The 27,947-nt window shown below is 47.1% G+C and overlaps 4 protein-coding genes across 4 annotated transcripts in view; 3 read left to right on the top strand and 1 right to left on the bottom strand.

Moving 5' to 3' along the window:
• LOC147795443 (uncharacterized) overlaps positions 1-4,808 on the top strand; it is a 53,934-nt gene extending 49,126 nt beyond the window's left edge. Inside the window, 4 exon segments of the mRNA XM_087131893.1 lie at positions 660-831; positions 1,714-1,773; positions 2,109-2,342; positions 3,077-4,808. Coding sequence (XP_086988019.1) covers positions 660-831; positions 1,714-1,773; positions 2,109-2,342; positions 3,077-3,307 — 697 coding nt within the window. The 3' untranslated portion in view covers positions 3,308-4,808.
• A 5,835-nt stretch (positions 4,809-10,643) lies between these two features.
• Positions 10,644-17,065, top strand: LOC147795442 (uncharacterized). Its single transcript, XM_087131902.1, has 3 exons — positions 10,644-11,161; positions 11,323-11,409; positions 11,744-17,065. Exons 1-3 carry the CDS (start codon positions 10,973-10,975, stop codon positions 16,634-16,636), a joined length of 5,169 nt encoding a protein of 1,722 aa, XP_086988028.1. The 5' UTR covers positions 10,644-10,972; the 3' UTR covers positions 16,637-17,065.
• Positions 17,066-21,378: 4,313 nt separating this feature from the next.
• On the top strand, positions 21,379-22,710 carry LOC110989937 (uncharacterized protein F54H12.2-like). The gene has a single exon (XM_022254652.2). It carries the CDS (start codon positions 21,379-21,381, stop codon positions 22,708-22,710), a length of 1,332 nt encoding a protein of 443 aa, XP_022110344.2.
• Positions 22,711-23,431: 721 nt separating this feature from the next.
• Positions 23,432-25,644, bottom strand: LOC147795441 (uncharacterized). The gene is made up of 2 exons (XM_087131903.1): positions 24,653-25,644; positions 23,432-24,417 (listed from the first exon to the last, which is right to left on the bottom strand). The coding sequence occupies exons 1-2, from the start codon at positions 25,104-25,106 to the stop codon at positions 23,945-23,947; spliced, it is 927 nt and encodes a 308-aa protein (XP_086988029.1). The 5' UTR covers positions 25,107-25,644; the 3' UTR covers positions 23,432-23,944.
• Positions 25,645-27,947: the final 2,303 nt, after the last annotated feature.

The raw sequence follows: 27,947 nt of genomic DNA, 5'->3' as shown, positions 1-27,947 counted from the left end.
ATTGTTTCAACCAATTTCCTGTTTTCCATGTTGCAGTGGAGCCTGAGAGGCATCACATTTTCTCTTTTTGACCTTATCAAATTCCCAGACTTTTCCTCGATTTGAAGCATTTTCTCAAATTTTCACTTTTTCCCCAACTGGAGAAGGAAAAAAATTTCTGGGTTTTACCTGATTTTCAGGAATGGCTAGATGCATATGTTTTCAACTTGGCCACATTATACACACTGTTGTAGCAAATATCACTCTGTGACTTGGTCCTGGAGTGTTAGAATGGATCCAATATGAACACTGAAAAAGTGTCCAAAAATGTTTGTAAAAAGACTGGCTTATTTATATTTTTTAGAATGATTTTTTAATCAATAATGAAAGGATTCAGGCTTGAAAATTGTGAAAAGTCTCAATTTAAATTAATTGATGGGGTATGGGGGATTTCTAGAAAAAAAATCAGCGATTGTAAGTTGTTTGGACAAGGGGCTGTGAGTCCTCTTGGATTGTCATCTGTGTTTTCATGGAGAAAATTCTAACCTGGGGCTCTACAATATTCAAATGCAAAGATCGTTTGCCCAAACTATGTTTGAGTGTGAACTTCGTATTACAGTCCCTTGCGAGTTGTGTTGTGGATGCTTGGTCATTAAACCACTCATCTTTCTCTGTCGCAGTCACATGAACACCATCAGCCAGCAGATAGAGGTCACCAAGCTCCTGCATAGGATGGCATCATCAGGGAAGTCTTCCCTCCTAGGTTCTAGCCAGGGGGCGGAGCCCAGCCGTGGGGAGCAGCTACCCACACTGTTTGGCAATAGCAAGGTCAAGGCCGAGGTGGCCTACAGGGTGAGTGCCCAGCTAGTATTTTGAACCTAAAAAGTGACCCGTGGAGCGGGCTTTTTGAGTCGTGACCCATCAGTGAATCAGGGTTCAGATGTGTCGCATTTCTAGAGTGGCTTATCCTGATGAGTATGATGATCAGGGGTTAGATTTCTCACCTTCCTAGCTGATTTCAGCTTTTTTTCCTCACTGGCTGTGTACAAAAGTATAGGAGATTTTCACAGTTCAGCTTCTTCATGCCATTTTTCAGCTGTTTTCAGCTGTTTTTATCATTGGTCAATCTCATGAAGCTTGGTTTCTGGCCACAAAACGATTTTTGCAGGTGGCAGTGGAATCAGTACTATGCTGCACAGCATGTGAAAGTAATCCACTCCGAGCACAACAAAAGAGGGCGTGTTTATTGGGTACTCACTGTATAAGCGTGCATTTAAAATGGGATCAATAGCGCGTTTGATGCGGAGCATGTTGTGCACACCAGATTTATCCCATAATGTATGGTCTTTATGTACATGCAGAACGCGTGCAAGAAAACTTAACCACCATCTGTCTTTCTTTTGCTGCTTGGGGATGCACATTCAACATGGGGTGGATAAGCACAGAGAACCTTGCTTTATAGCAACAAAAACAGGTTACCAGCAGCTGACTTTTGCTGTGCAATCTGTTTTCCTGAGCAGAATATTAAAAAAATGGTCTCAAAGCTTGTTGCACTTAACTAGAAACAAAATTGAACTTGTCAAAAATGGCACTGGTCGTGTAGGTACCACAAGCAATTGGCATTATTTGAAATTTCAAGATGGCCTTTTTGTGCAATAGCTGTAGGTGTTTAAACTTGCCTGAAAGGAAGGTCCATGCCTTGTACAATAGATTCATGTTATGGATTGATTTTAGGTTCTTCTGGCTGGTCCATCGGTGAATGATGGCTTCCTGATGGCATTCCAGATCATTCAGGTGAGAGAATAGATCTGCTTGTATTCAACTGCAAACTAAACAGAGAAGCTGCGCCTGGAAATAATTAATTATTAACAATTAGAGTAGTTATTGATTCATAGATGGAACGGGCATTGCAGTGTTGTTCTGGGGAATCTGTGGTATAAAACGAAGAGGGTTGGTTTGACGTTATTGTTATTACCAGTTGGCAAAATGTTCTGAACAGCCAGTTCAATACATGCCGTGATTTACGATATCAGGCCCTGAAACCTGGAATTGCAGAATGTTAATAAATTTGCTTCTAATTGTTTGTTTTCTGTTCTGTTTTTACTTTCTGCGTTCAAATTTGTTTCTAGGACTTCCGTCTTCCCGACACACTGATATACAGCCACATTGGTCGGCGGCTAGCTGCGCAGCACAAGTACAAAGACATCCATCAGCTGCTGGTCTGTGTGCGGAATACCGGGCTGTCCAACGACCAGTGCTGCGATGAGATACTGGACACCTGTGTCAGAGTGTTAGCCAGTGATAGCAGCCAGACAAAGGAGGTGGAGGGCCTGATAAAACTCATCAAGAGTGACACCAACAAGGTATTTCCAGTCAATTGAACTGATCCTTTTTTGGGGGGGGGAACAGGAAGAGGATAAAATCTGGAAAGGTTGCAGTAACGCCATGGAAGTACGTTTAGAGGATTTGTGGTTCTAAGAAGAACTAGTTATTTCAAACAGTGTGCTGTGTTTTGTCATCGGGAGACAGCCAGACTCATGCTGGTGAGGGGGACCTAAGTAGTAGAGGTCAGGATTCAGAACTGGAAGGATTAGTTCATTGGACCATCTTTGAAGTGATGCCTATGCTTCTTTATACTACTGCAAGCACTAACCCTCCCAGGATGTTTTGGCTAGAAACCCTGCCTGGGCTTAACCAAGGCTACTAAAATTATGCAAGTCCCTGGCTGACAGCCTCCTCATTGTCAACCTTTGACACTATTCAATGAGACGAGCTCTCTCTCTCTCAGAATAGGCGATTCATGCTACTTCTGTTGACTTGATTCTGTTCACTTCTGTCAGGAGTTTGTATGCACGTATCTAAATGTTCGTCCTGAAAGAAAATTGTCAAATTTTGATGACCACTTGCTGTTGAAATGCTGAAGTTGCATCTGCGTCAGATGTCTTAACGAACTCTTAACATTGTTTGGGGGATTTGTTTTGTTTGTTTTTTTTAGTTGATTTTTTTCCACACCTGCCCTGTCTCTTGGTCATTGTTTTCCCAAGTGATTGAAATGTGAGAGATTCTTCATGGAAGGCATTCCTGTGTTTGTGCTCAGATCAATGCCCTGATGCTGTGGGGCAAGCTCAAGTCGGCCTACCTCATTGCCGTCAAGGCAGAGCGGGTGGAGGACGTCCAGCGGATCCTGAGTGCTGCCCAGCGAGCAGGGCCCAGCCAGGCACAGATGAAAACCATCTGTGAGAGCTGGCTGGCATCCCAGGCCGAGAAGAGGCAGAGAGAGATGAAGACCAAAGAGCTGCTGATGAGGAGCAAGCAGGAGCGGAGTTAAACTGTGGCAGTGGATGAGGTTGCCATGGCAGTACACAAGGTTACTGTGGCAGTGGATGAGGTTGCCATGGCAGTACACAAGGTTACTGTGGCAGTGGATGAGGTTGCCATGGCAGTACACAAGGTTACTGTGACAGTGGATTGGGTAATACCATGACAGATTTTAACATGCCAGCACATGAGTTTACCCATAGCAGTGATCGAAGTGTGTTATCATGACATTAGATGTTTCTTTGACCTGAAACGACTGAGAATATTTCTATTCCCCCTATTGCCGGTCCATCGCAAGTTTTTTCCCCAGGTAATGCTGGTACCCATTTATACTCCTGGGTGGAGAGAGGCAAGTGGCTTGCTAAGGGCCACAACATACTGCCAGCAGCTGGACTCGAACCTCCAACCCTATGATTGGAAGCCACATACCCCCCCCCAGCTGTCAAGATAAGTGTTCACAATAGTAAGCCAACACTGCCAACAGAAGGCTTTACTCTGCATTATATTCATTTTAATGGACAAATTCATGCATTAAAGTGTGTAATAAGATTTTTTTATATGGTGACTAAATGCCAGTAATCTTAACATAGGCAGTTGTAATAACTAATCTGTCACCAATTGTTGATTATATAATGCGTAATACATGTAGCTTGTTAATTTCAGAAGTACATAGTTTCAAGAAGTGTATATTTGTTTTGATTTTAGCCAGTGCAATGGATTACATCAAACAAAAATTGTAGTCAATTGTACCAGTAAGAGGAACGACCAATAACTCAGACACTGCCAGATATTGCTGCAGCTGCTTCTAAGCCATTTCTAACTTTCTTACTATCAAGTCTCTGAACCACAGAAAATTCATTGAACAATGCCGAATCCTTTTTTTTTTTCATTTTTAGCAATTCCCCAAACAAAGAGTTCTCAAGTAGAACTTATACCAGAACAACTGCCTTTCATAAGCAATGGAGTTTTTTTTCTCTCATGGGATGAAGATGTGGTTGTTGGTACCTACTTTTAAAATACTTTGAAGGCCCAAGCACAGACAGGCAAGGTGACACATCAGCCTTTTAAAAGTCCCTGCTGCTTTATTTGGGTCACAGGGTGGCCGGGGGGGCTAGGGGAATGGAAATCTAAATCAGAATCAAAGCCTATTTTTTTGTTTGAAAAGTGTGGCCCCCAAATATCAGTTTAATACGGGGAATACTTCCAAAACTTTTATCTGTGCTCTGAAGATTCAGCACACATATTAAGGCAGGGGACAAAATTACTTGGAAAGGTGTCGGGTTCATTCTTTTACAAGTGTAAGTTTTTTCAGCAATAACTGATCCTATTCAAATACTTCATTTTTTTTAACAGGACAAAATTTAAAATTGTGCATTAAGGAATTGTGCAACAATGAATCCTCACAGATTGAAAATGTGGTGAATGCTACATCTCACATGCGAATGTTATGCCAATAAAATCAGGCAAAAAGTTGGCCTCTTTCCGAGGAAATCAACAAATGCCACACTGAATTTCTTAGTTGAAATGCTGAGTTCATGTATCAGGTCGTGCCTTTACACAACTTTAAATTCTTGGAGGGAGTAAGCCGTGATAGAACGAGCTGGGAGTAAAACTGTTTGTTCAAATATAATGACTGAGTTGCGTTTGTTATTGAGGGAAAAACATTCAAGGGACGCAAGAAAAACATGTCTTAATTAAAAGTTTAACAGAAATTGAAAGCATTTAGTTCACATGAAGTATTTCAAAATAACAGTAAATTTGTAACCATTTCAAAAATATCACAAATTCATAATGTTTACCCCATTAATCGCGACCCAAAAATGATTAAAAAGATCCTGTGTTTCCCTGCCCACAAAAAATCCCCATTTTATTTTGGGCGTTCACGCTCCCAGGCTGATTTGATGACGTCATCGGCAGAACGCCAATATGTACAGTGTACATGTACATTCACACTGTACATGCAGTATCGCACACTTGCAATAGATGTTATGTTTGATGTAGCTTGGCCCACAGGCAAACACTGTCTCGGTTCACGGTAGCTTGGCCCACAGGCAAACACTGTCTCAGTTCAAGACAGCTTGGCCCCCAGGCAAACACTGTCTCAGTTTAGTTTGGCCCACAGGCAAACACTGTCTCAGTTCAAGACAGCTTGGCCCACAGGCAAACACTGCCTCAGTTTAGCTTGGCCCACAGGCAAACACTGCCTCAGTTTAGTTTGGCCCACAGGCAAACACTGTCTCGGTTCAAGGCAGCTTGGCCCACAGGCAAACACTGTCTCGGTTCACGGTAGCTTGGCCCACAGGCAAACACTGTCTCAGTTCAAGGCAGCTTGGCCCACAAGCAAACACTGTCTCGGTTCAAGGCAGCTTGGCCCACAGGCAAACACTGTCTCGGTTCAAGGCAGCTTGGCCCACAGGCAAACACTGTCTCGGTTTAGCTTGGCCCACAGGCAAACACTGTCTCGGTTCACGGTAGCTTGGCCCACAGGCAAACACTTTCTCACTTCAGCTTGGCCCACAGGCAAACACTGTCTCGGTTCACGGTAGCTTGGCCCACAGGCAAACACTGCCTCAGTTTAGTTTGGCCCACAGGCAAACACTGTCTCGGTTCAAGGCAGCTTGGCCCACATGCAAACACTGTCTCAGTTCAAGGCAGCTTGGCCCACAGGCAAACACTGTCTCGGTTCAAGGCAGCTTGGCCCACAGGCAAACACTGCCTCAGTTTAGTTTGGCCCACAGGCAAACACTGTCTCGGTTCAAGGCAGCTTGGCCCACAGGCAAACACTGTCTCAGTTCAAGGTAGCTTGGCCCACAGGCAAACACTGTCTCAGTTCAAGGTAGCTTGGCCCACAGGCAAACACTGTCTCAGTTCAAGGTAGCTTGGCCCACAGGCAAACACTGTCTCGGTTCAAGGCAACTTGGCCCACAGGCAAACACTGTCTCGGTTCAAGGCAGCTTGGCCCACAGGCAAACACTGTCTCGGTTCACGGTAGCTTGGCCCACAGGCAAACACTGTCTCGGTTCAAGGCAGTTTGGCCCACAGGCAAACACTGTCTCGGTTTAGCTTGGCCCACAGGCAAACACTGTCTCGGTTCACGGCAACTTGGCCCACAGGCAAACACTGTCTCGGTTCAAGGTAGCTTGGCCCACAGGCAAACACTGTCTCGGTTCAAGGCAACTTGGCCCACAGGCAAACACTGTCTCGGTTCAAGGTAGTTTGGCCCACAGGCAAACACTGTCTCGGTTCAAGGTAGCTTGGCCCACAGGCAAACACTGTCTCGGTTCAAGGCAGTTTGGCCCACAGGCAAACACTGTCTCGGTTCACGGTAGCTTGGCCCACAGGCAAACACTGTCTCGGTTCAAGGTAGTTTGGCCCACAGGCAAACACTGTCTCAGTTTAGCTTGGCCCACAGGCAAACACTGTCTCGGTTCAAGGCAGCTTGGCCCACAGGCAAACACTGTCTCAGTTTAGTTTGGCCCACAGGCAAACACTGTCTCAGTTCAAGGTAGCTTGGCCCACAGGCAAACACTGTCTCGGTTCACGGTAGCTTGGCCCACAGGCAAACACTGTCTCGGTTCACGGTAGCTTGGCCCACAGGCAAACACTGTCTCGGTTCAAGGTAGTTTGGCCCACAGGCAAACACTGTCTCGGTTCAAGGCAGCTTGGCCCACAGGCAAACACTGTCTCAGTTCAAGGTAGTTTGGCCCACAGGCAAACACTGTCTCAGTTTAGCTTGGCCCACAGGCAAACACTGTCTCGGTTCAAGGCAGCTTGGCCCACAGGCAAACACTGTCTCAGTTTAGTTTGGCCCACAGGCAAACACTGTCTCGGTTCAAGGCAGCTTGGCCCACAGGCAAACACTGTCTCGGTTCACGGTAGCTTGGCCCACAGGCAAACACTGTCTCAGTTTAGTTTGGCCCACAGGCAAACACTGTCTCGGTTCAAGGCAGCTTGGCCCACAGGCAAACACTGTCTCAGTTTAGCTTGGCCCACAGGCAAACACTGTCTCGGTTCAAGGCAGCTTGGCCCACAGGCAAACACTGCCTCAGTTTAGTTTGGCCCACAGGCAAACACTGTCTCGGTTCAAGGCAGCTTGGCCCACAGGCAAACACTGTCTCGGTTCACGGTAGGTTGGCCCACAGGCAAACACTGTCTCAGTTTAGTTTGGCCCACAGGCAAACACTGTCTCGGTTCAAGGCAGCTTGGCCCACAGGCAAACACTGTCTCGGTTCACGGTAGCTTGGCCCACAGGCAAACACTGTCTCAGTTTAGTTTGGCCCACAGGCAAACACTGTCTCGGTTCAAGGCAGCTTGGCCCACAGGCAAACACTGTCTCAGTTTAGTTTGGCCCACAGGCAAACACTGTCTCGGTTCAAGGCAGCTTGGCCCACAGGCAAACACTGCCTCAGTTTAGTTTGGCCCACAGGCAAACACTGTCTCGGTTCAAGGCAGCTTGGCCCACAGGCAAACACTGTCTCGGTTCAAGGCAGCTTGGCCCACAGGCAAACACTGTCTCGGTTCACGGTAGCTTGGCCCACAGGCAAACACTGTCTCAGTTCAAGACAGCTTGGCCCACAGGCAAACACTGTCTCAGTTTAGCTTGCCCACAGGCAAACACTGTCTCGGTTCAAGGCAGCTTGGCCCACAGGCAAACACTGTCTCGGTTCAAGGCAGCTTGGCCCACAGGCAAACACTGTCTCAGTTTAGTTTGGCCCACAGGCAAACACTGTCTCAGTTCAAGGCAGCTTGGCCAACAGGCAAACACTGTCTCAGTTCAAGGCAGCTTGGCCCACAGGCAAACACTGTCTCAGTTTAGTTTGGCCCACAGGCAAACACTGCCTCGGTTCAAGGCAGCTTGGCCCACAGGCAAACACTGTCTCGGTTCACGGTAGCTTGGCCCACAGGCAAACACTGTCTCGGTTTAGCTTGGCCCACAGGCAAACACTGTCTCAGTTCAAGGCAACTTGGCCCACAGGCAAACACTGTCTCGGTTCAAGGTAGCTTGGCCCACAGGCAAACACTGTCTCGGTTCAAGGTAGCTTGGCCCACAGGCAAACACTGTCTCAGTTCAAGGCAGCTTGGCCCACAGGCAAACACTGTCTCGGTTCAAGGCAGCTTGGCCCACAGGCAAACACTGTCTCGGTTCAAGGCAGCTTGGCCCACAGGCAAACACTGTCTCGGTTCAAGGCAGCTTGGCCCACAGGCAAACACTGTCTCAGTTTAGCTTGGCCCACAGGCAAACACTGTCTCGGTTCACGGTAGCTTGGCCCACAGGCAAACACTGCCTCAGTTTAGCTTGGCCCACAGGCAAACACTGCCTCAGTTTAGCTTGGCCCACAGGCAAACACTGTCTCAGTTCAAGGTAGCTTGGCCCACAGGCAAACACTGTCTCAGTTTAGCTTGGCCCACAGGCAAACACTGTCTCGGTTCACGGTAGCTTGGCCCACAGGCAAACACTTTCTCACTTCAGCTTGGCCCACAGGCAAACACTGTCTCGGTTCACGGTAGCTTGGCCCACAGGCAAACACTGTCTCGGTTCAAGGCAGCTTGGCCCACAGGCAAACACTGTCTCGGTTCAAGGCAGTTTGGCCCACAGGCAAACACTGTCTCGGTTCAAGGCAGTTTGGCCCACAGGCAAACACTGTCTCGGTTCAAGGCAGTTTGGCCCACAGGCAAACACTGTCTCGGTTCACGGTAGCTTGGCCCACAGGCAAACACTTTCTCACTTCAGCTTGGCCCACAGGCAAACACTGTCTCGGTTCACGGTAGCTTGGCCCACAGGCAAACACTGTCTCGGTTCAAGGCAGCTTGGCCCACAGGAGTAGTATATTGTGAGCAAAATCATACCGTGTTGAGGTGGTACCGTATTGAGGTGGAGGTGGGATGAGGTGGTACCGTATTGAGGTGGTACCGTATTGAGGTGGAGGTGGGATGAGGTGGTACCGTATTGAGGTGGAGGTGGGATGAGGTGGTGTGAGGTGGGAGTGAATTATCATATACCTGATGTGAAACAAAAGAATTGATAAATTATACGTATAATATACGTATAAATTATGCGAATGGCGTCAAGCCGGGACGAAGTCGCGGGTTGAGTGGAGTTCCCGGAGGGACTCCACGCCGAACCACGGAGTGGTGAGGAGGGCTCACCCCACGGTAGTGTTCAACTGGCGTTAGCCAGTTGGGGAACGAGTGACGAAGTCACGAAGTGGACGCGTAAATTTTCAAATCGATAAAATAAATGAATAAAATAAAATTCAAAGCAAAATACCTGTTTCGATTTTCTGTTCAAACTTCTGTCCGAATGGCTTGACTGGACGACCGTATACGGATCCATATAAATTATGCGAATGGCGTCAAGCCGGGACGAAGTCGCGGGTTGAGTGGAGTTCCCGGAGGGACTCCAAGCAGGATACATGGTTGCCAGAGGGACTTGCACAACAAATATCACCTACAGTAAACATCTTTTAAGCAACATCCGCATCCAACAAGATGATGCAGGTCTCAATTTCTATGGGCCGGCTGTCAGTCACTCAGCGTTTTGTTAAAGTACGAAGAGTAAGGAGCTGAGTTCGCCTCGCAAATCCGTGGTTGCCAGAGAGACTTTCACAACAAACATCACTTCTTGCGCATCTTGGCCCCAAAGTCCGCGTCTAAAAAGATTGTTGATTGTCGTTGCCAAGGTATTTCCCCAATCCGCATTCAACAAGATGATGCAGGTCTCAATTTCTATGGGCCGGCTGTCAGTCACTCAGCGTTTTGTTGAAGTACGAAGAGTAAGGAGCTGAGTTCGCCTCGCAAATCCGTGGTTGCCAGAGAGACTTTCACAACAAACATCACTTCTTGCGCATCTTGGCCCCAAAGTCCGCGTCTAAAAAGATTGTTGATTGTCGTTGCCAGGTATTTCCCCAATCCGCATTCAACAAGATGATGCAGGTCTCAATTTCTATGGGCCGGCTGTCAGTCACTCAGCGTTTTGTTGAAGTACGAAGAGTAAGGAGCTGAGTTCGCCTCGCAAATCCGTGGTTGCCAGAGAGACTTTCACAACAAACATCACTTCTTGCGCATCTTGGCCCCAAAGTCCGCGTCTAAAAAGATTGTTGATTGTCGTTGCCAGGTATTTCCCCAAACATGGTCCTCCTCTGGTGAGGATATAACATGGATGTAACGCACGATCCAGTTCAAATAAGGAGCTGAGTTCGCCTCGCAAATCCGTGGTTGCCAGAGAGACTTTCACAACAAACATCACTTCTTGCGCATCTTGGCCCCAAAGTCCGCGTCTAAAAAGATTGTTGATTGTCGTTGCCAAGGTATTTCCCCAATCCGCATTCAACAAGATGATGCAGGTCTCAATTTCTATGGGCCGGCTGTCAGTCACTCAGCGTTTTGTTGAAGTACGAAGAGTAAGGAGCTGAGTTCGCCTCGCAAATCCGTGGTTGCCAGAGAGACTTTCACAACAAACATCACTTCTTGCGCATCTTGGCCCCAAAGTCCGCGTCTAAAAAGATTGTTGATTGTCGTTGCCAGGTATTTCCCCAAACATGGTCCTCCTCTGGTGAGGATATAACATGGATGTAACCCACGATCCAGTTCAAATCCGATCTCCGAGAGTCATCTGTCATCCCTTCCGAGTCAACTTTTTTGCAGCCTTGTTCTACCAACGTTAATAACTATAGTTATGTCTCAGCCGTGGGAGAGTCCCGACTACACCAATAGTCAGCTGGAGGAGATTCAGCGCATCGCCGACGAGATGTATGCAAAGGTAGACATAAAAACAATTTCGATTTTAACTCCTTGGGAGAGTCCCGACTACACCAATAGTCAGCTGGAGGAGATTCAGCGCATCGCCGACGAGATGTATGCAAAGGTAGACATAAAAACAATTTCGATTTTAACTTTATTAGCTTTCTTGCTATATTTTGAAAGAAAAAAAATAATAATAATAAATAAATAAAATAAAATATTCCCCCCCATGGGTGTTGTATTGTAATTGTAAACTAAATGTAATGTTTGGTTCTGTTCGAACAGGATGGTGAATTCGTGTACAATCCTGATGATTTTCCTCCTCTGAGACCGATTTGCGCAGCTCCTGAATTAGACAACGGAGTCGAAGAGGTATGTAAACATTTTCCCAATTCCCCCACTTGTTTATTCGTGCATATACATGCGATAACTTGTCCACGCTTATTCATGACGTCATGCCTGTTATTATTGTCCAGCGATAAAGCGCTTAAGACAAGTCTGGACATGCCGACACTCCGTCGTTGTCTTTTTGATCGTTTATTTGTCGGTACACGAATGAAAACCTACGGCCGCTCATACACTGTCGGTTAAGCACTGGCATGTGTCCCTCACAACCCGTTTGATCTTAGTCGCAATCACATCTGCTCTATCTACCACGTAATATCCTTTTAATATTTCATTGTATCTTGTACTGTTTGTTTTATAGACTCCTTTTGAAGTTCCGTCGAAGCGCAAGAAGATGAAGAGAGTTCTAGGTGTGCACGAATGTTTAGTCTGCAATAAAACATTCACTCGCAGAGATGCCCTGCGACGACACAAGACCACCCACACCACAGTCAAATCTGTATCCTGCCCAGAGTGCGGTGCATCATTCCGGCGCACCGACAACATGAAACGCCATAGGTGTTCTCAACACCAGCAGCGCACCGATCCTGCAAGGCCAACATCATCAGCTACTACTGCACCGCACAATCGCAGCGGTACTTCAAGACCAGAACCCCCAGTCCAGCCTACAGATGGTGCTCATCATCAGCCGGACGACCAGCCTGGATGCAGCCATTGGCCCGACCCAGCCACGCTCGCCCCTGCTCATCCCATCGCCAATAGCAATCAGCAGAGTATGACAGCTCCTCCGCCCGCCACAGCCCCAGCCCCCACCAGTGACAATCCTCGCAAATGCCCCGGTTGCGGTAAAGCTTTTCCTCTCATTGTATCGATGCATCGCCACTACGCCAGAGTACACACCGGCCAGAGACCGACTCCGCCCTCCCCACAACCCATCGATGATCGATTTGAGGAAGATCCTTTGGTTTACCCAGAGGGTGACGAGGATGAGTTGGGCCTAACTGACATTATTCGGGACAACTGGGAGAGTATTCGTGCCTTCCAGGTTGCGGGTCATCCAGTAGAGGACATTTACAACATTCGTGTCGTGCAGTCATCTAAAAACCACAGAAACACTGCCCAGAAAATACTCAGTAATCTGACAGACCACGAGCAGTTGATCAACGTCTCGTTTGGAGCTATTGTGCGCCATGATGAGACGGGGGAGCTCCGTTTCTTCGATGCAGACTCAGTCAGATTTTTTCCAACACCGGTGTCTTTTGACAGTCACTTCCTGGAACAGTTTGAGGATGAAGTCATTGCCGACTTTGTTCGTGGACATTTTAAAGACTGGTCGCTGGTTGCCCTCACCAATATTCGCCTGTTTGTGCGTCATGCCCCCGACCCCCTTCGAGATGACCCCGAGGAGTTCCCCGCAGAAATGGAAGTAGACGACGACGAAGTCGGCCGTGTGTACAGAAACAATTGGGCCGCTATCCGGACCCATCATCGAATCGGTCGGGTGATTCAGGACATTTATAATATACGAATGGATCGCCCTGAGGCTTCATTCATGCGGATCATGAATGGAATATTTAAGAAACTGACATGCCGAGTGAAGGTCAACCTTTCATGTGGATTCATCTTGCGGCACAACGAAACTGGTGAGCTGCGGTATTTCCACCCGTCTCATAACAATGCGAAACTGTTTTCTATTCCATTTACCATCGGCAGCCAGGGAGATATGGACAGTTTGATCGAGGCTCTGGAAGCATTGGATGTTGTGGAATATGCCCGGCAGCAACGCCCAGACACAAAATGGACGGTCGTGGTGCTGACCAATCTTGCCGTCTATGTGAACAAAATGCCGCAGTTCTACATTGGAGCTCCACCGCAAAGCCTACCTGACTTTGTCAAGAACAATAGAGGTCTCCATAATCTTACACACAATCCAAACAATTGGCAAAGATACAACGATAATCTTTGCTTTTTCCGGTGTCTGGCGCTGAACCGAGGGGCGCCTCTGAGGGGGTTGGAGAGGACAACCCAGGATCTTGCCGAAACTTTCCAGCGATCTACGGGGAGACAAATCAGCCGGGGTGTTACAATGGAAGACCTAAGTGAAGCCGAGCGAATCTTCGAAGTCACAATTCAGGTCTACAGCTTGACGCAGGTGGACAATGGTGACGACCGCCAACAGACCAGGGTACACCTCATCCGCCGCTCTCATCGACGATATGCCGCCAACCTCCACCTGCATCTGTTCCAAGAACATTTTTCGTACATTTTTGACTTAAATAAATTCAGTCAAACGTACGAGTGTGAAAAATGCAGAATGATTTTCAACAGATCATCCAACCTTCAACGTCATGTACCCACATGTAATGTTAATGTAAAACACAGATTCCCCGGCGGTGTGTACAACCTACCGGATACAATTTTTGATAAGCTGGAGGAAGCAGGCATCGACGTCGAAGAGAACTTAAAATATTACCCCTACAGGGCGACCTACGACTACGAATGCTACTTCGACAACGTGGATCAAAATGGCGGCCAGGAAAAACTTACATGGTGCAATCGCCACGAATTGCTTAGTGTCAGTGTCGCCAGCAATGTCCCGAACTTTGACTCCGCGAGATGTTTTGTGAGTGATGGTGACCCCGCAAGTCTGGTGGGGCGTATGGTGAACTATCTCCACGAAATAAGCGAGGCGGCATTCATCAATTTGACCGAGAAGTTCGAGGATGTTTTCAGCCGTATCCAAGAACTGGTCGAGCTCCAACAGAACCAAGAGGGTAAACAACCGCGGGCACGAGATGACACCGCACCAACCAAGAAAGTAGCTGCGGAGAAATTGCGGGAGGAACTGGAGCACTATCTTGGTGAACTTCCCGTGATCGGCTTCAATTCAAGTAAATACGACTTGAATGTCATCAAAAAACACCTCTACCAAAGACTGAAGGAGGCCGGCGACCCTGTGGAGATGGTCATCAAACGAGGTGGGAGTTACATGGCCCTGAAAACCAAGAAGTTGAAGTTCCTTGACATCTCTAATTATCTGGCACCCGGGTACTCCTACGAAAAGTTTCTAAAAGCATATGACTGTGCACACGATAAGGGTTTCTTTCCGTATGAGTACATGACAAACCTGAACAAGCTTCACGAAACTGCACTGCCACCCCACGAAGCGTTTTTCAGCACACTGAAGGAGACAAACATCACCGAGGAGGACTACCGTTACTGTCAGCAAGTTTGGCGGGACGAAGGAATGACCACACTGCGAGACTTGCTAGTATGGTACAACAACCTTGACGTGCTCCCGTTTCTGGACGCCATCCAGAAGATGTTCAACTTTTACAAAGAACGGCGTATGGACATGTTCAAGACAGCCATATCTGTACCCGGCCTCTCTTTGCAGTACCTGTTTTTGACACTCGCAGATAACATATCCTTTTCCCTCATCGACGAGCCCAACAAGGACTTGTATTACCTGCTGAAAAAGAACATTGTCGGGGGCCCGTCCATAGTGTTCCACCGCTACCATGAGAGGGGGAAGACACAGATTCGAGGAGGACCGCAGCAGTGTGCCAATATCGTCGGGTTTGATGCAAACGCCTTGTATCTGTGGTCCTTGATGCAACCAATGCCGGTCGGGACTTTTATCAGGCGACGAGAAGAAGACAACTTCAAGCCAGTGCCGAGCCACAAGTGGGGAGCCAAGGCATCAGAATGGTTGGAGTGGGTGGCACACACTGATGGTCTCTTCATTCGCCATCAACTCAACCGCGGTGAAAAGCGAGTGGGGTCGAGGGCAATTCCAGTAGACGGCTTCTGTAAAGAGAACAATACCGTTTACCAGTTCCATGGCTGTTTCTGGCACGGGCATCGCTGTCATCTGAATCCCCAAGAATTCAACCCTGTGAAGAACCTGCCGCGTGCTGAACTGAGGCGACAGACTGAGGAGATATCCACCTACATCCGGGCCCAGGGTCATAGTCTGGTCGAGATGTGGGAATGTGAATGGACTCGCTTGCAACAGGAAGATGCCAACGCCGCTGACTTTGTCCGTTCCAGAAGACTGCCTCACCAGCATAAGACACTCAACCAGCGTGGCATCCTGGATGCAGTCGTCAACGAAGAGCTCTTCGGCCTGGTGGAGTGCGATATCGAGGTACCCGCCCAACTTCGCGAGACGTTTGCAGAAATGCCGCCCATCTTCAAGAACGTCGAGATTAGCCGCGAGGACATTGGGGACCATATGCGGGAGTATGCAGAGAGGGAAGGTCTGATGAAGTCACCTCGCCGCAGCCTCATCGGTAGTATGTTTGGTCGCCGTATTCTACTAGCCTCTCCGCTGTTACGGTGGTACATACAACATGGTCTTCACGTTACACATATCTACCAGTTCATTCAGTATGGGCAGGCAGCGTGTTTTCAACCCTTCGGGGAGGCGGTCAGCAACGCCAGGAGGGACGGTGACGTCGACCCGTCTAAAGGAATCATCGCAGACACCATGAAGCTCCTGGGGAATTCCGCCTATGGCAAGACGGTGACCAACCAGGAGAAACACCTGCAAGTTCAAGTTGCACACAGCGATGAAGCAGCATCTCGTCTCATCAACCTGCCCAATTTCCGTGCCCTCCATACACTGGACGAGAAACTATATGAGGTGGAGCTCAACAAAAAAGCCATCCGCCTGGGTCTCCCGTTGCAAATTGGTTTCTTCGTCTACCAATATGCCAAACTGCGTATGCTCCAATTTTACTTTGACTTTCTCCTGAAGTTCATTGATCCCGCAGATTTTCAGCTCTGCGAAATGGACACTGATTCTGCGTACATGGCCATTTCGGCGCAGAGATTGGAGGACATCATCAAGCCACATCTGCGGGACCAGTTTCAGCGTGAGAAGTCATCCTGGTTTCCCCGCAACGACACCCCTACCCATCGTGCCTTCGACAAGCGCACACCTGGCCTCTTCAAAGTCGAATGGGAGGGGGACGGCATCGTCGCCCTTTGCAGCAAAACGTATTACTGCTTCGGTGACCAAGATAAGGTAAGCTGCAAGGGGATCAACAAAAGGACCAACAACATCAGCAAGCGGCGATACTTGGATACGCTTCAGACACAGCAAGCCGGGGAAGGGGTCAACCGCGGCTTCCGGATGCGGGAGGACGGCATGCACACCTACCAGCAGGTGAAGACTGCGTTCACTTACCTCTATCCCAAGAGGAAGGTGGCACCGGATGGAGTAACAACAACATACTTGGACCTCTAGGACATTGGAACTCTAAAAGGGCCACAACCAAAATGAAACCAACAAAACAAATGAAAACACACGCAAAACTGTAAAAATACGCAAGTGCAATGGAAACTCTGCAAGTATACAATCATTGAAATAACCTTGAACGCTATAATATCAGGTGGATGTTTCCCTCGATTTACAGTTTCCAAAGTTGGATGTTTGCCATCATTTCTAAATTCTTGTCGATTCAAGACAAATTTCCAAAGGTGCTTATTTGCGTTAAATTTGTAATTTTCTAAATTCTTTTCGTTTCAAAACAAATTTCCAAAGGTGCTTATTTGCGTTGAATTTTGCCTTTTTGTAATTCTTGTTGTTTCTGTTTGAATTTTAATTTGTAATATCTAAGTTCTCCTTGTTTCTGTTTAAGTCTTAATTTGATTTGATTTTCCTCAGCGTAAAGAAAGACAGTCTTTTTTAAGAATAAAATATGATCGAAACAAGAAGAAAAGAAAATTTCTTTCTTTAAGTAGTTTGAAACTTTAGGAAACAACAATAATAACAATAATTATAAAATAGAATAAGGTTAAATCAAAAAAAAAATAAATAAAAATAAAATGATGTAAAAAAAAAAAATAGAAGCAACATTGGGACAGGGGCGGCAATAAAAAATAAAAAAAAGTGGAGTGGGGGGAATGAAGATTGGATACCTTTAAAATCTACCGCATTACTTTAAAAGGGTTCATTTGTTCAGATGGACGCGAGACTTAAACATCCCTTTACTTCCGTCATTGCTGGTCCTACGGGGAGCGGGAAAACCCAGTTTGTGAAACGACTCATACTTGCTGATGGAAATACACTCATCAAACCGGCTCTTGACAATATTATCTGGTGTTACGGGGAATATCAAGATGCTTATGACCATCTGGCTAGTCTGGTGCCTCAAATTCGATTTGTGGAGGGCTTTCCCGATGATCTACTTCATTCCCTGGACCGAAGTCAAAGAAACTTGGTTGTAATCGATGATCGCATGTCAGAAAGCGGCAACAACGCAAAGGTCACCGAGCTTTTTACCAAGGGAAGCCATCACAGAAACCTGTCGGTTATTCTCATTTTACAAAATTTATTTTACAAGGGAAAAGAAATGCGAACTATAAGTTTAAACGCTCATTACATGGTCCTTTTTAAGAATCCAAGAGATGCATCGCAGATTACACATTTAGCGAGACAGATGTACCCGAGTAAACCCAAATACATGATGGAGGCTTATCGAGATGCAACTGCCGCACCCTATGGTTATCTTTTCGTCGATTTAAAACCCGACACTCCAGAAAACCTGAGACTCAGAACCAACATTTTTCCCGGCGAATACCCGGTTGTTTACGTCGCCAAGGTATAAATGATAGGGTTTGCAACGGACATCAATCATTTGAAGATGACGAGGCGACTGCAGCACAACGCTCCCTACCTCCACGTGCTGGCCAGGGGGAGCGACAAGCAGAGACAGGGACTGATCCAAGGAGCCAACAAAGAACTGATAGCCTGTTTATGTGAGTGCGCCCTCAACGTCCTTAATGGTAACGTACCTCTGAAACCATCGGAAAAGAAGAAATTACTGAAATACAAACGTCACTTGCGTGCGCTCAGCAACAAAAAAACTCCTGCTCTAAAGAAAAAGAAACTTTTACGTCAAAAGGGAGGTTTCCTCGGAGCTTTACTCACTCCAGTACTGAGTGCCCTCGGCGGATTACTTTTTAAATAAACATGGAGCACACCAAGAAAATGATTCTCGTGCCTCAAGAAACGCTGGCAAAATTACAGTCAGCGAGACGATTGGAACAAACGCCAACGACACGCGTGGTGCATAGCTTGGATGCTGAGATGAGGGATCTCTTAGAGCGGCAAAATATTTCAGACGAAGATAAAATTAAGCTTTATCACCAGACACTGCAACGCTACATCAACCTAAACAAACAAAGAATGGCACCACTGACCATGACTTTGGAGACCAAGAAGGACAATGATCAACCCACCAGGCTGGAGCCGAAGGCGCTGGGAGGAGACGAGCCGCCAAAATTGGAGGGAAAAGGTAGTTTTGATGATTCCTCTAAGGTCAAGGTGCACCTGAGAGAAGAACCGGAAGAAGAGGAGTCTTTCCACCTTTCTCGTTTGTTTGCCGAAGCGCCACACCTCATGTCAACTCCCAAACCCAGAAAGAGGAGAGGAAAAACAGCAGCCGGTACGAGAACATCGGCGCGCTTAAAGCCTAAATGGACTCCTTATTAATCTGATCATCAGCGCCAGTACCATCATTTAACACTGGCCCACCATGGAGTGCTGTCGGCCGAAACCGGGCTGCGGTTTCCATCAACTGGCTCAAAAAATGCGCTGCGTGTGTCTCTGCTGTCGTAGTAAAGTCATAATCCAGAACTCAGATTTCCAGGATGGCACGGAACGAGACGTTTCTGAAACGAGTGTATTACGATCCCCAAAATCCAGCCGGTTTTGGTGGTGTGGAGGCTGTTTACCGTGCTGCTCGAAAAGACAACGTGGACATCGACCGGAAACAAATTAAAACCTGGCTGAGTGAACAACCCACGTATACGCTACACAAACCCATTCGTAGACACTTTCAGCGGAACAGGGTTGTGGTGGGTGGTATCGACCACCAATGGCAGGCAGATCTGGTAGATATGAGGTCGCTCAGTCGATTTAATGCAAATTACAACTATCTCCTGACGTGTATCGACATCTTGTCAAAATATGCCTGGGTCGTCCCGCTCAAAACTAAGACCGGCAGTGCCCTAATTGCGGGTTTCAAGACAATCTTAAAAAGTGGGCGGAAACCCCAAATGCTGCAGACCGACAAAGGAACTGAGTTTCTCAACCGACAATTTCAGTCCTTTCTCAAGAAAAGAAACATCAAATTTTTCACCACGCAGAACGAAACAAAAGCCAGTGTGGTGGAGCGATTCAACAGGACGCTCAAGACAAAAATGTACAAGTATTTCACGGCCACCAACAGTCGGGCGTACATCAAGGTTTTACCAAAATTGATGTCTGCGTACAATAACGCGTATCACAGAAGTATCAAGGCCGCTCCGGCTTCGGTAAATATTCAAAACGCCGAAACTGTATGGACAAATTTGTACAACAATCCTTCAGTACAATCAACCATTTTCAAATTTGCTGTGGGGACACGGTGCGCATCAGTATGGCGACCAGACCGTTCAGAAAAGGATATCTCCCAAGCTGGACCACCGAACTGTTTACGATCAGCGCGCAAATCCCACGGCGCCCACCCGTGTACAAGTTGAAGGACTATGATGGGGAAGAATTGGAAGGGACCTTCTACGAACAGGAGCTCCAACGGGTCGTGAAATCGGACGATCTGTATCAGGTGGAGAAAGTGTTACGCAGGCGGAAAAAAGGGGGGAAAACAGAGTATTTTGTCAAGTGGGTCGGCTACCCCGACAAATTTAACAGCTGGGTGACGAGTCTGCGCAGGTTATAAAAACTTGCAGATGTCAGTGGTGGTTCTCACAGTACCGAACCAACCTTCACCATGGCGGACTCATTCTACGTCACGCTCCCTAGTAACAGTTCCATGGACACACATCCCAACAACACGCTTAGCCATTTTTACGTGAATTTACCTACACCCCTTTCTTTCGAAGGAGACTGGGAAGTGGCCTTGGCCGAAGTGACCTATCCGCATCGCTGGTTGAACGTGATTGAAGGGAATCTTTTGGCTTGTTCGGCCGGATCGGAAGACTCCAGATTTCACTTTCACCACATACCAGAGGGATATTACCCGACATCTGAAGAATTGTTGAGGAATTTCGAACCTCCCATCGAGCACGGCGGGCTCGTCCGATTCAAGTACAATAAGTTTATTCAAAAAGTCATCATCAAGACAAACAACAGAGTGGCAATTAAACTACTGGGTCCTCTGGCAAACCTGCTCGGCTTTGATGACGGTGCGGTCGTAGTCGGGACCGCGAAGAGCACCAGAGTGGTGGATATGCAGCCATTCTACTCACTTTTTATTTACACTAATATTGTCGAGTACCACACCGTGGGAGACACCCGGGCGCCCTTACTGCGCATTGTAAATGTGGACGGTCAGTACGGTGAAACAGTGACCAAAATCTACGACAGTCCCCACTACATGCCCCTGAAACACAAGTTGGTTCACATGATTGAAATAGATATAAGGGATAGTACAGGACAGCCCATTCCATTTGTGAGCGGGAGAGTCATCGTGAAACTTCACTTTAGAAGGAAGCGCTCGTCTTACTTCAACTGAACACCATGAGGAGCAGTTATCTACCCAGCAGTAGCAAGCATTACGAAGATTATTACATCAGCCAAGTGGGGCGCGGTCACCCTGTGTTCACTGGACCGAGAAATCAGAGAGGCTATGGACTTGGAGGAATTCTGGGTGGACTGTTCCGCTCTGCCATGCCCCTGCTCAAACAGGGAGCTAAAACACTGGGTCGGGAAGCGATCCGTACGGGTGTAGGCATCGCGCAAGATGCGCTAGAAGGCAAAAATATTAAGACGTCAGCTAAAAACCGACTCCGCCACGCCGGGCGCAACCTGGCAAACACGGCCCTTCGCAGTGTGGAGACTAGAGTTACGGGAGCCCCGCGGCGCGGTATAAAAAGGAAAGCAAACGGCAGACACGCCAGTACCTCGTCCCGCAAGAGAGCGAGAAGATCTCACGACATCTTCGACTAAGCTCTGCACACCTTTTAGCTTCCCCGATTCTCATCATGTCGCTCCTACACGATAATTCGTGCGAGTGCACCAAATCCGAACTGGACTTGTTTTCTGTACCACCCACTCAGACCAGTATCGTCAAGGGACAGTGGGAAGAATTCCACCCCATTTCTACCATCTCCGATGGAGGACCCATCGAGTTTTTCGTGCCGGGATCAGGAGATGAGTACATGGATCTCAACCAAAGTCAGCTTTACGTCAAAGCCAAAATAACCAAGGCGGACGGTTCCAATTTAGCAGAGAATGATCACGTGGGCCCCGTCAATTTATTCTTACAGTCCCTATTCAGCCAGATTGACGTCAGTTTGAACGAACGCCTCATCTCACCCTCCACACCTACTTACCCCTACCGCGCCTTGCTGGAGACCATCCTCACCTACGGTACTGATGCCATGATATCCCAACTTACTTCTGCATTGTTTTACAAGGACACCGCCGGCAAGATGGACAATGCCGACCCCGCAGGGGACAATGATGCCGTCAATCAGGGCCTGAAAAGGAGACATGAGTACACCAAAAACAGCAAAGTGGTGGACCTGATCGGCCCCATTCACAGCGATATTTTCTTTCAGGACAGACACATGCTGAACGGCGTGGACGTGAAACTGAAGCTCATTCGCAGCAGCAACGCGTTCTGCCTCATGGCCTCTGGACCCAACCCTAATTACAAAGTGGTCATCCTAGACGCCTCCCTGTTTATCCGAAAAGTCAAAGTGAGTTCCGCCGTCATGCTCGGTCACATGAAAGCCCTGGAGAAAGGCACAGCCAAATACCCCATCAAGCGGAATATTTGCAAGATGGTGTCCGTGCCCCGCGGCAACTTGACACTCACCCAAGATCACGTGTTTCTCGGACAACTACCGAACCGTATAGTGGTGGGATGCGTGACCAACGAGGCGTTCAATGGTCGATACGGAAAAAATCCCTTCAATTTCCAACACATGGATATCAACTTTTTAACGGTGCACGTCGATGGGGAACAAATACCCTATTCCCCACTCCAACCTAAATTTGACGGACCGGCCAAAAACTACATCAGAGCCTACCAGACCCTGTTCTCCGGGACAGATAAAATGTACCAGGACGACGGCAACATCATTACTCGTGATGACTACGCCGCGGGGTACGCGCTGTTTGCGTTTGATCTGAGTCCGGACTTGTCCGCTGGCGGTCACTTCAATCTGGTGAAGCGTGGCAACCTGAGACTGGACGTTCACTTTGCCCGACCACTGGAGGAAACGATCAACCTGATCATCTATGCCGAATTCAATAACATCATTGAAGTTGACCAGGCTCGCAACATCATCTTCGATTACAGCGGCTAAATCGACTATCACTATCGATCATGGACACGCATCATATCGACAGCATTTTGAAAAAGGATCGCTTCACCAAACATGACTTCCGAGGAGTCTACGCCTGCGATCAACTTCCTAAACGTTACGCCCCTCGTCCGAGTGCCTTTGTTGTAAACACGGACCCATCCACACTACCGGGTGAACACTGGGTGGCTATTTACATCACACGAGATGGCGAGGGCGAGTACTTCGACTCCTACGGACAGCCAGTGAAGTTACCGGAGATCAAGACGTTTCTCAAGAAGAATACCCGGCGGACTTACCACAACCGTCGTCCTCTGCAAGGTCCCTGGTCTGCCGTATGTGGACAGTACTGCATTTTCTTTCTACTGCAGCGTTGCCGGGGATTAACAATGACCAAGATTGTAAATTTGTTTTCTTCAGACAAAAGAGATAACGATGTTCTCGTCAATGATTTCATCAGAAGACACTTTCCCCAATTAGAGACATCGGTATTTGACAAACAGTTTTTAGCGGGCCAAATAGCCAGAGCTTTGTCAGGCTAGTGTATTTAGCTCTTCTGAACACAATTTTCTGATAAATGCACTTTGTGTTATTTCAATTTAGTTAAAATAATTAGAGTTGTCCGTTTAATGTTTAAGTTTGTTATTTCAATTTAGTTAGTATACCAATTTTTTTTTCTGTTTTATTTCATTTCTGACTGTACCTTAATTAATATTTACTCTGTTTTTTTTTGTTTTTTTTTTATAATTTAAGACGCCCTTTCTATGGTATCATCTTGTACGCTGGTTTGTTAGAAATAAAATAAACAAAAAATGTATATCGCCCGTTGACCACATAAGGGATGTTCTGGTGAGTCCCGGTTGGTTTAAGGCACCCCGTGTCGTCTTTTATTAATGTGTCTAATTTCCCTTCCCCTAAAACCACTGCCCAGAGTCATGACGCAGAAAACAGTCAATTTTTTTTTTCTGCCAAAGTATAATACTCAATTTATTGATGACAAGATTATGCACTCCCATGTATTTAATTCACATCACGTTACAAAACAACAAACAAACAAACCCCCCAAAAAAGTCGTTATTCAGTTATTAATGTAGTCGTTACATTAAAAAAAAAAAAAAACAATTAACCAGAAAAACAAACATATATTAACGAAATCCAAATTAAAATACAAACAATAAAAAATAAATGAAATATTACGCTACAAAATTAAGACTAACACGCATTTCTCGGTTGTAATCTAAATGCTGTCCACTATGCACTGTATGAGATCAGATGTTTTGTCAAAAAAGGGTGAGTAGAATGAAATGCTAACATCTTCTGGAACGGCTCTCCAATCGTTCAGAGTGTTTTCTATCATAGCGTTCAGTTCGTTGTTCAAGTCCGCTCCATCAGCGATAAATGAATCAGCACCCAGTGAAGAGGTGACGGCTTGAAATATCGAAAGCACCCGGTTGGTGTCCAGCGACCGCATCGCCTCCTCGAGGTAGTCGGGCACAAAGTCTTGCAGACGACACTCGGGGTTAACGCCGAAGAATAGACACTCATGGTCCCATTGGCTCGTCCAATCCTCCTCGCATCCCTCGCAGCCTAACTGTTCTTGCGCCCGGTAGACCAGACGGAAGATCTCGTCCGTGATGACTTTGGTCAGAATTCGCTTGGTCAGTCTTGTCGCCAGTGCTCTCTGTGTTGGGACATCATCGACCAAAACATCTGCAAACAGCGAAGAGTAGAAAACATTAAGGTTTGAGTTAAAGTTGCTGGGTGAGCTTTGCCACAGCCTCGGTGACATCTGCGCCCTGGGCGTGCAGATTCTTCCATTCTTCGGCCGACAAATTCAACCCCTTTTTTCCGGCCAACAGCTTAGTCTTGTTTTCGTTGTAGTAGTATTCTCTGATGTTAACGTAAACACGGTCCTTGAAACGCTTGACAAAAGCATAACGCTCACCTCCAATGTGGAACCTGACGGCGTTGCTGTCATTTTCCTCCTGGTTAGGGTCTGGGGCGAAACACCTCCTCTTGCTGGCGGTGCCTTCTTCATTGCCATCTGGCGACAGTTTTCTCTTCGCTGCAGACTTTCCCTTCACGAAGGGAGGCTGGGCGAGTTTCAAGGGGGGATGACCGCTCAATTCTGCCATAGCAGCCGTTAGCACGTCAGGCTCCGGCCGATAGTGTACTTGACTCTCTTCTTCCTGCTTTGGGTAGCCGGTAGGAATGGACCACACGCTTTCACGGGTGAAAATGTTGTAATAGTACGGCTTCTGCTCGGTCGTACTGAAAGCCTCTCGCCATCCCCTTTTTACTTGGTCATGAGTCAACTTCTTCACAGAGTCGAACGGCCCTGCATCCGAATTGACCGTTGGAGAGGGTGGAGGAAAACCACTTCCAGATTCCGATGCCATCGCGTTTTGCAGTTTACGTTAGCGAGACTGACTGGCGATAAAATGACGCTGTAAAGCGGAGCTCGTGTCGTGTTCTGGTTTAGCAGAGAGTGACGCGAAATTAAAATGCTCCGACTTTTATACAGTCGGTCTCTTTGTTACCACAACAAGTCGTTGCTACTCAGCAGTCAACCAATCAGTGAAAGACAAATATACTTGTTTTGACTTGTCCGCGGCGCCATTCATCCCCGATCCATCTTGTTCAAGCCTGTCCATGACGTCACTAATCCCACTCCATTGTCTCCACTACCCTTGTCGGCACATGTCTCAGGATCGTGCATCAGCGATGGATCCGTATACGGTCGTCCAGTCAAGCCATTCGGACAGAAGTTTGAACAGAAAATCGAAACAGGTATTTTGCTTTGAATTTTATTTTATTCATTTATTTTATCGATTTGAAAATTTACGCGTCCACTTCGTGACTTCGTCACTCGTTCCCCAACTGGCTAACGCCAGTTGAACACTACCGTGGGGTGAGCCCTCCTCACCACTCCGTGGTTCGGCGTGGAATCCCTCCGGGGAACTCCACTCAACCCGCGACTTCGTTCCGGCTTGACGCCATTCGCATAATTTATACGTATATTATACGTATAATTTATCAATTCTTTTGTTTCACATCAGGTATATGATAATTCACTCCCACCTCACACCACCTCATCCCACCTCCACCTCAATACGGTACCACCTCATCCCACCTCCACCTCAATACGGTACCACCTCAATACGGTACCACCTCATCCCACCTCACACCTCAATACGGTCCCACCTCAACACGGTATGATTTTGCTCACAATATACTACTCACAGGCAAACACTGTCTCGGTTCAAGGCAGTTTGGCCCACAGGCAAACACTGTCTCGGTTCAAGGCAGTTTGGCCCACAGGCAAACACTGTCTCGGTTCACGGTAGCTTGGCCCACAGGCAAACACTGTCTCGGTTCAAGGCAGCTTGGCCCACAGGCAAACACTGTCTCGGTTCAAGGCAGCTTGGCCCACAGGCAAACACTGTCTCGGTTCACGGTAGCTTGGCCCACAGGCAAACACTGTCTCAGTTTAGTTTGGCCCACAGGCAAACACTGTCTCGGTTTAGCTTGGCCCACAGGCAAACACTGTCTCAGTTTAGCTTGGCCCACAGGCAAACACTGTCTCGGTTCAAGGTAGCTTGGCCCACAGGCAAACACTGTCTCGGTTCAAGACAGCTTGGCCCCCAGGCAAACACTGTCTCAGTTTAGTTTGGCCCCCAGGCAAACACTGTCTCGGTTCAAGACAGCTTGGCCCACAGGCAAACACTGTCTCAGTTTAGTTTGGCCCCCAGGCAAACACTGTCTCGGTTCAAGACAGCTTGGCCCACAGGCAAACACTGTCTCAGTTCAAGGTAGCTTGGCCCACAGGCAAACACTGTCTCGGTTCACGGTAGCTTGGCCCCCAGGCAAACACTGTCTCGGTTCAAGGTAGAAAATTAAAAGACACAGTCCTTCCGTGTATTTCTTGATTTGGGGGGTTACGTATTTATTGCTATTTTGAAATACTTCATATAAACTAAATATTTTCAATTTGTGTTAATTTTTAAGCGACAGCTACAAATTATGCACTATGCATGCACTTTAAATGTAAATGGTTGCAACAGAATCTTGGAAAACAAGGTGAAAATCAGCAGACGTGACCTTTGAAATGAGTTCCATGCATGGACGAATCAATTCAGCCAAAGACGCAAGAATATTCCCATTGTTCCACAATGCCAAGTGGAATTATTCTTAAGTGGTACAAATATGCTTAAAAAATGAAAACTGAATTGCACATCCAAATTAATAGATTTAAATAAATCCAAGAAAAGGAAGAATAAAAATGGCTGCGTAAACGGATGAAGTAGGGTGTACTAGACTAAAATTAATTGCACAATAGTCAAGTACCATAGAGACATCAATAATTGAGTAGCTACAAATCTAGAAAGTGAGAGTGTAATTTGCAGTTAAAACAGTGGAATGATTCAAGTAGCGTGGGAAAACATGAACAAGCGAGTTTTTGAGACTTTGGGTTCTAGCATAATGATGATGAAAAGAGACAGTATCAAGGTGGCGAATGTTGACTTCTGTATTGGATTTACAACTCTGACATTCAGTAAGGCCAAACAAGCGCTTAATTATTTCAAGGATGGATTTGCGGGGGGGATGTAAATTGATTTTGGTTTTCGCCCTGCCCCACGTGTATTTTAACACTGTATACTCAGTGTATGCCCCCGAAAGCTTGTGAAAAAACACAAGCGTACTCGGGTGGGGACTCGAACCCACGACCTCCTGCTGACTAGACTAAGTGCGGACGTCTTAACCATGTACCACTCGACAGATTTCGCGCGTTATGATTGGCCAACGCGTTGCAAACTCTTGGAGGCGCACTATTGCAGCTTCCTATTTGGATTTGCTGTACCTAACTCCATAGTTACTGACACCATCCAGGAATCCGAAGTGCTCATGTCCCAGGAGATCTTCAAGCTGTTTGCCGAACTCTTGGTATATGTAATCTTGAGAGGATTGCCTAGAGATTTCAGCCCGTCTAGTAAGGAGTCAATCTCCTCCTGGATGAGTGCTTTGCGGTCAGAGCCAACCTGGAAAACAAAAAGCAAGTGTCTGAGGTCAGCGTTTGTTAAGAGACATTCTTTGTTAAGAGACATTGAAAAAAGGCCTACTCCTAAAATCCACCTTTTCTCTGTATTTCACAGAACTGAAAGCACTGTTGATATCCATTGTTTAAATCCAGGGGATGGGGTGGCTCATCCCCTCCCCGCTATTTAGAAGAAAGAAACAAT

The sequence above is a fragment of the Acanthaster planci genome, unplaced genomic scaffold, assembly GCF_054643075.1.
Source record: "Acanthaster planci isolate LZ-2023a unplaced genomic scaffold, COTS_SCS Contig28, whole genome shotgun sequence".
Lineage (NCBI taxonomy): Eukaryota > Metazoa > Echinodermata > Asteroidea > Valvatida > Acanthasteridae > Acanthaster > Acanthaster planci.
Note: the sequence above shows the minus strand (reverse complement) of the source record. Positions and strands in the feature narration are given on the sequence as shown.

Coding starts and splice junctions, on each gene's coding strand:
- LOC147795442 (XM_087131902.1), top strand. CDS start 10,973: ATGTCTCAGCCGTGGGAGAGTCCCGACTACACCAATAGTCAGCTGGAG. Junction 11,162..11,322: donor CCGACGAGATGTATGCAAAG/GTAGACATAAAA, acceptor CTGTTCGAACAG/GATGGTGAATTCGTGTACAA. Junction 11,410..11,743: donor TAGACAACGGAGTCGAAGAG/GTATGTAAACAT, acceptor TTTGTTTTATAG/ACTCCTTTTGAAGTTCCGTC.
- LOC110989937 (XM_022254652.2), top strand. CDS start 21,379: ATGTCGCTCCTACACGATAATTCGTGCGAGTGCACCAAATCCGAACTG.
- LOC147795441 (XM_087131903.1), bottom strand. CDS start 25,106: ATGGCATCGGAATCTGGAAGTGGTTTTCCTCCACCCTCTCCAACGGTC. Junction 24,418..24,652: donor CGTCAGGTTCCACATTGGAG/GTGAGCGTTATG, acceptor CGCTGTTTGCAG/ATGTTTTGGTCGATGATGTC.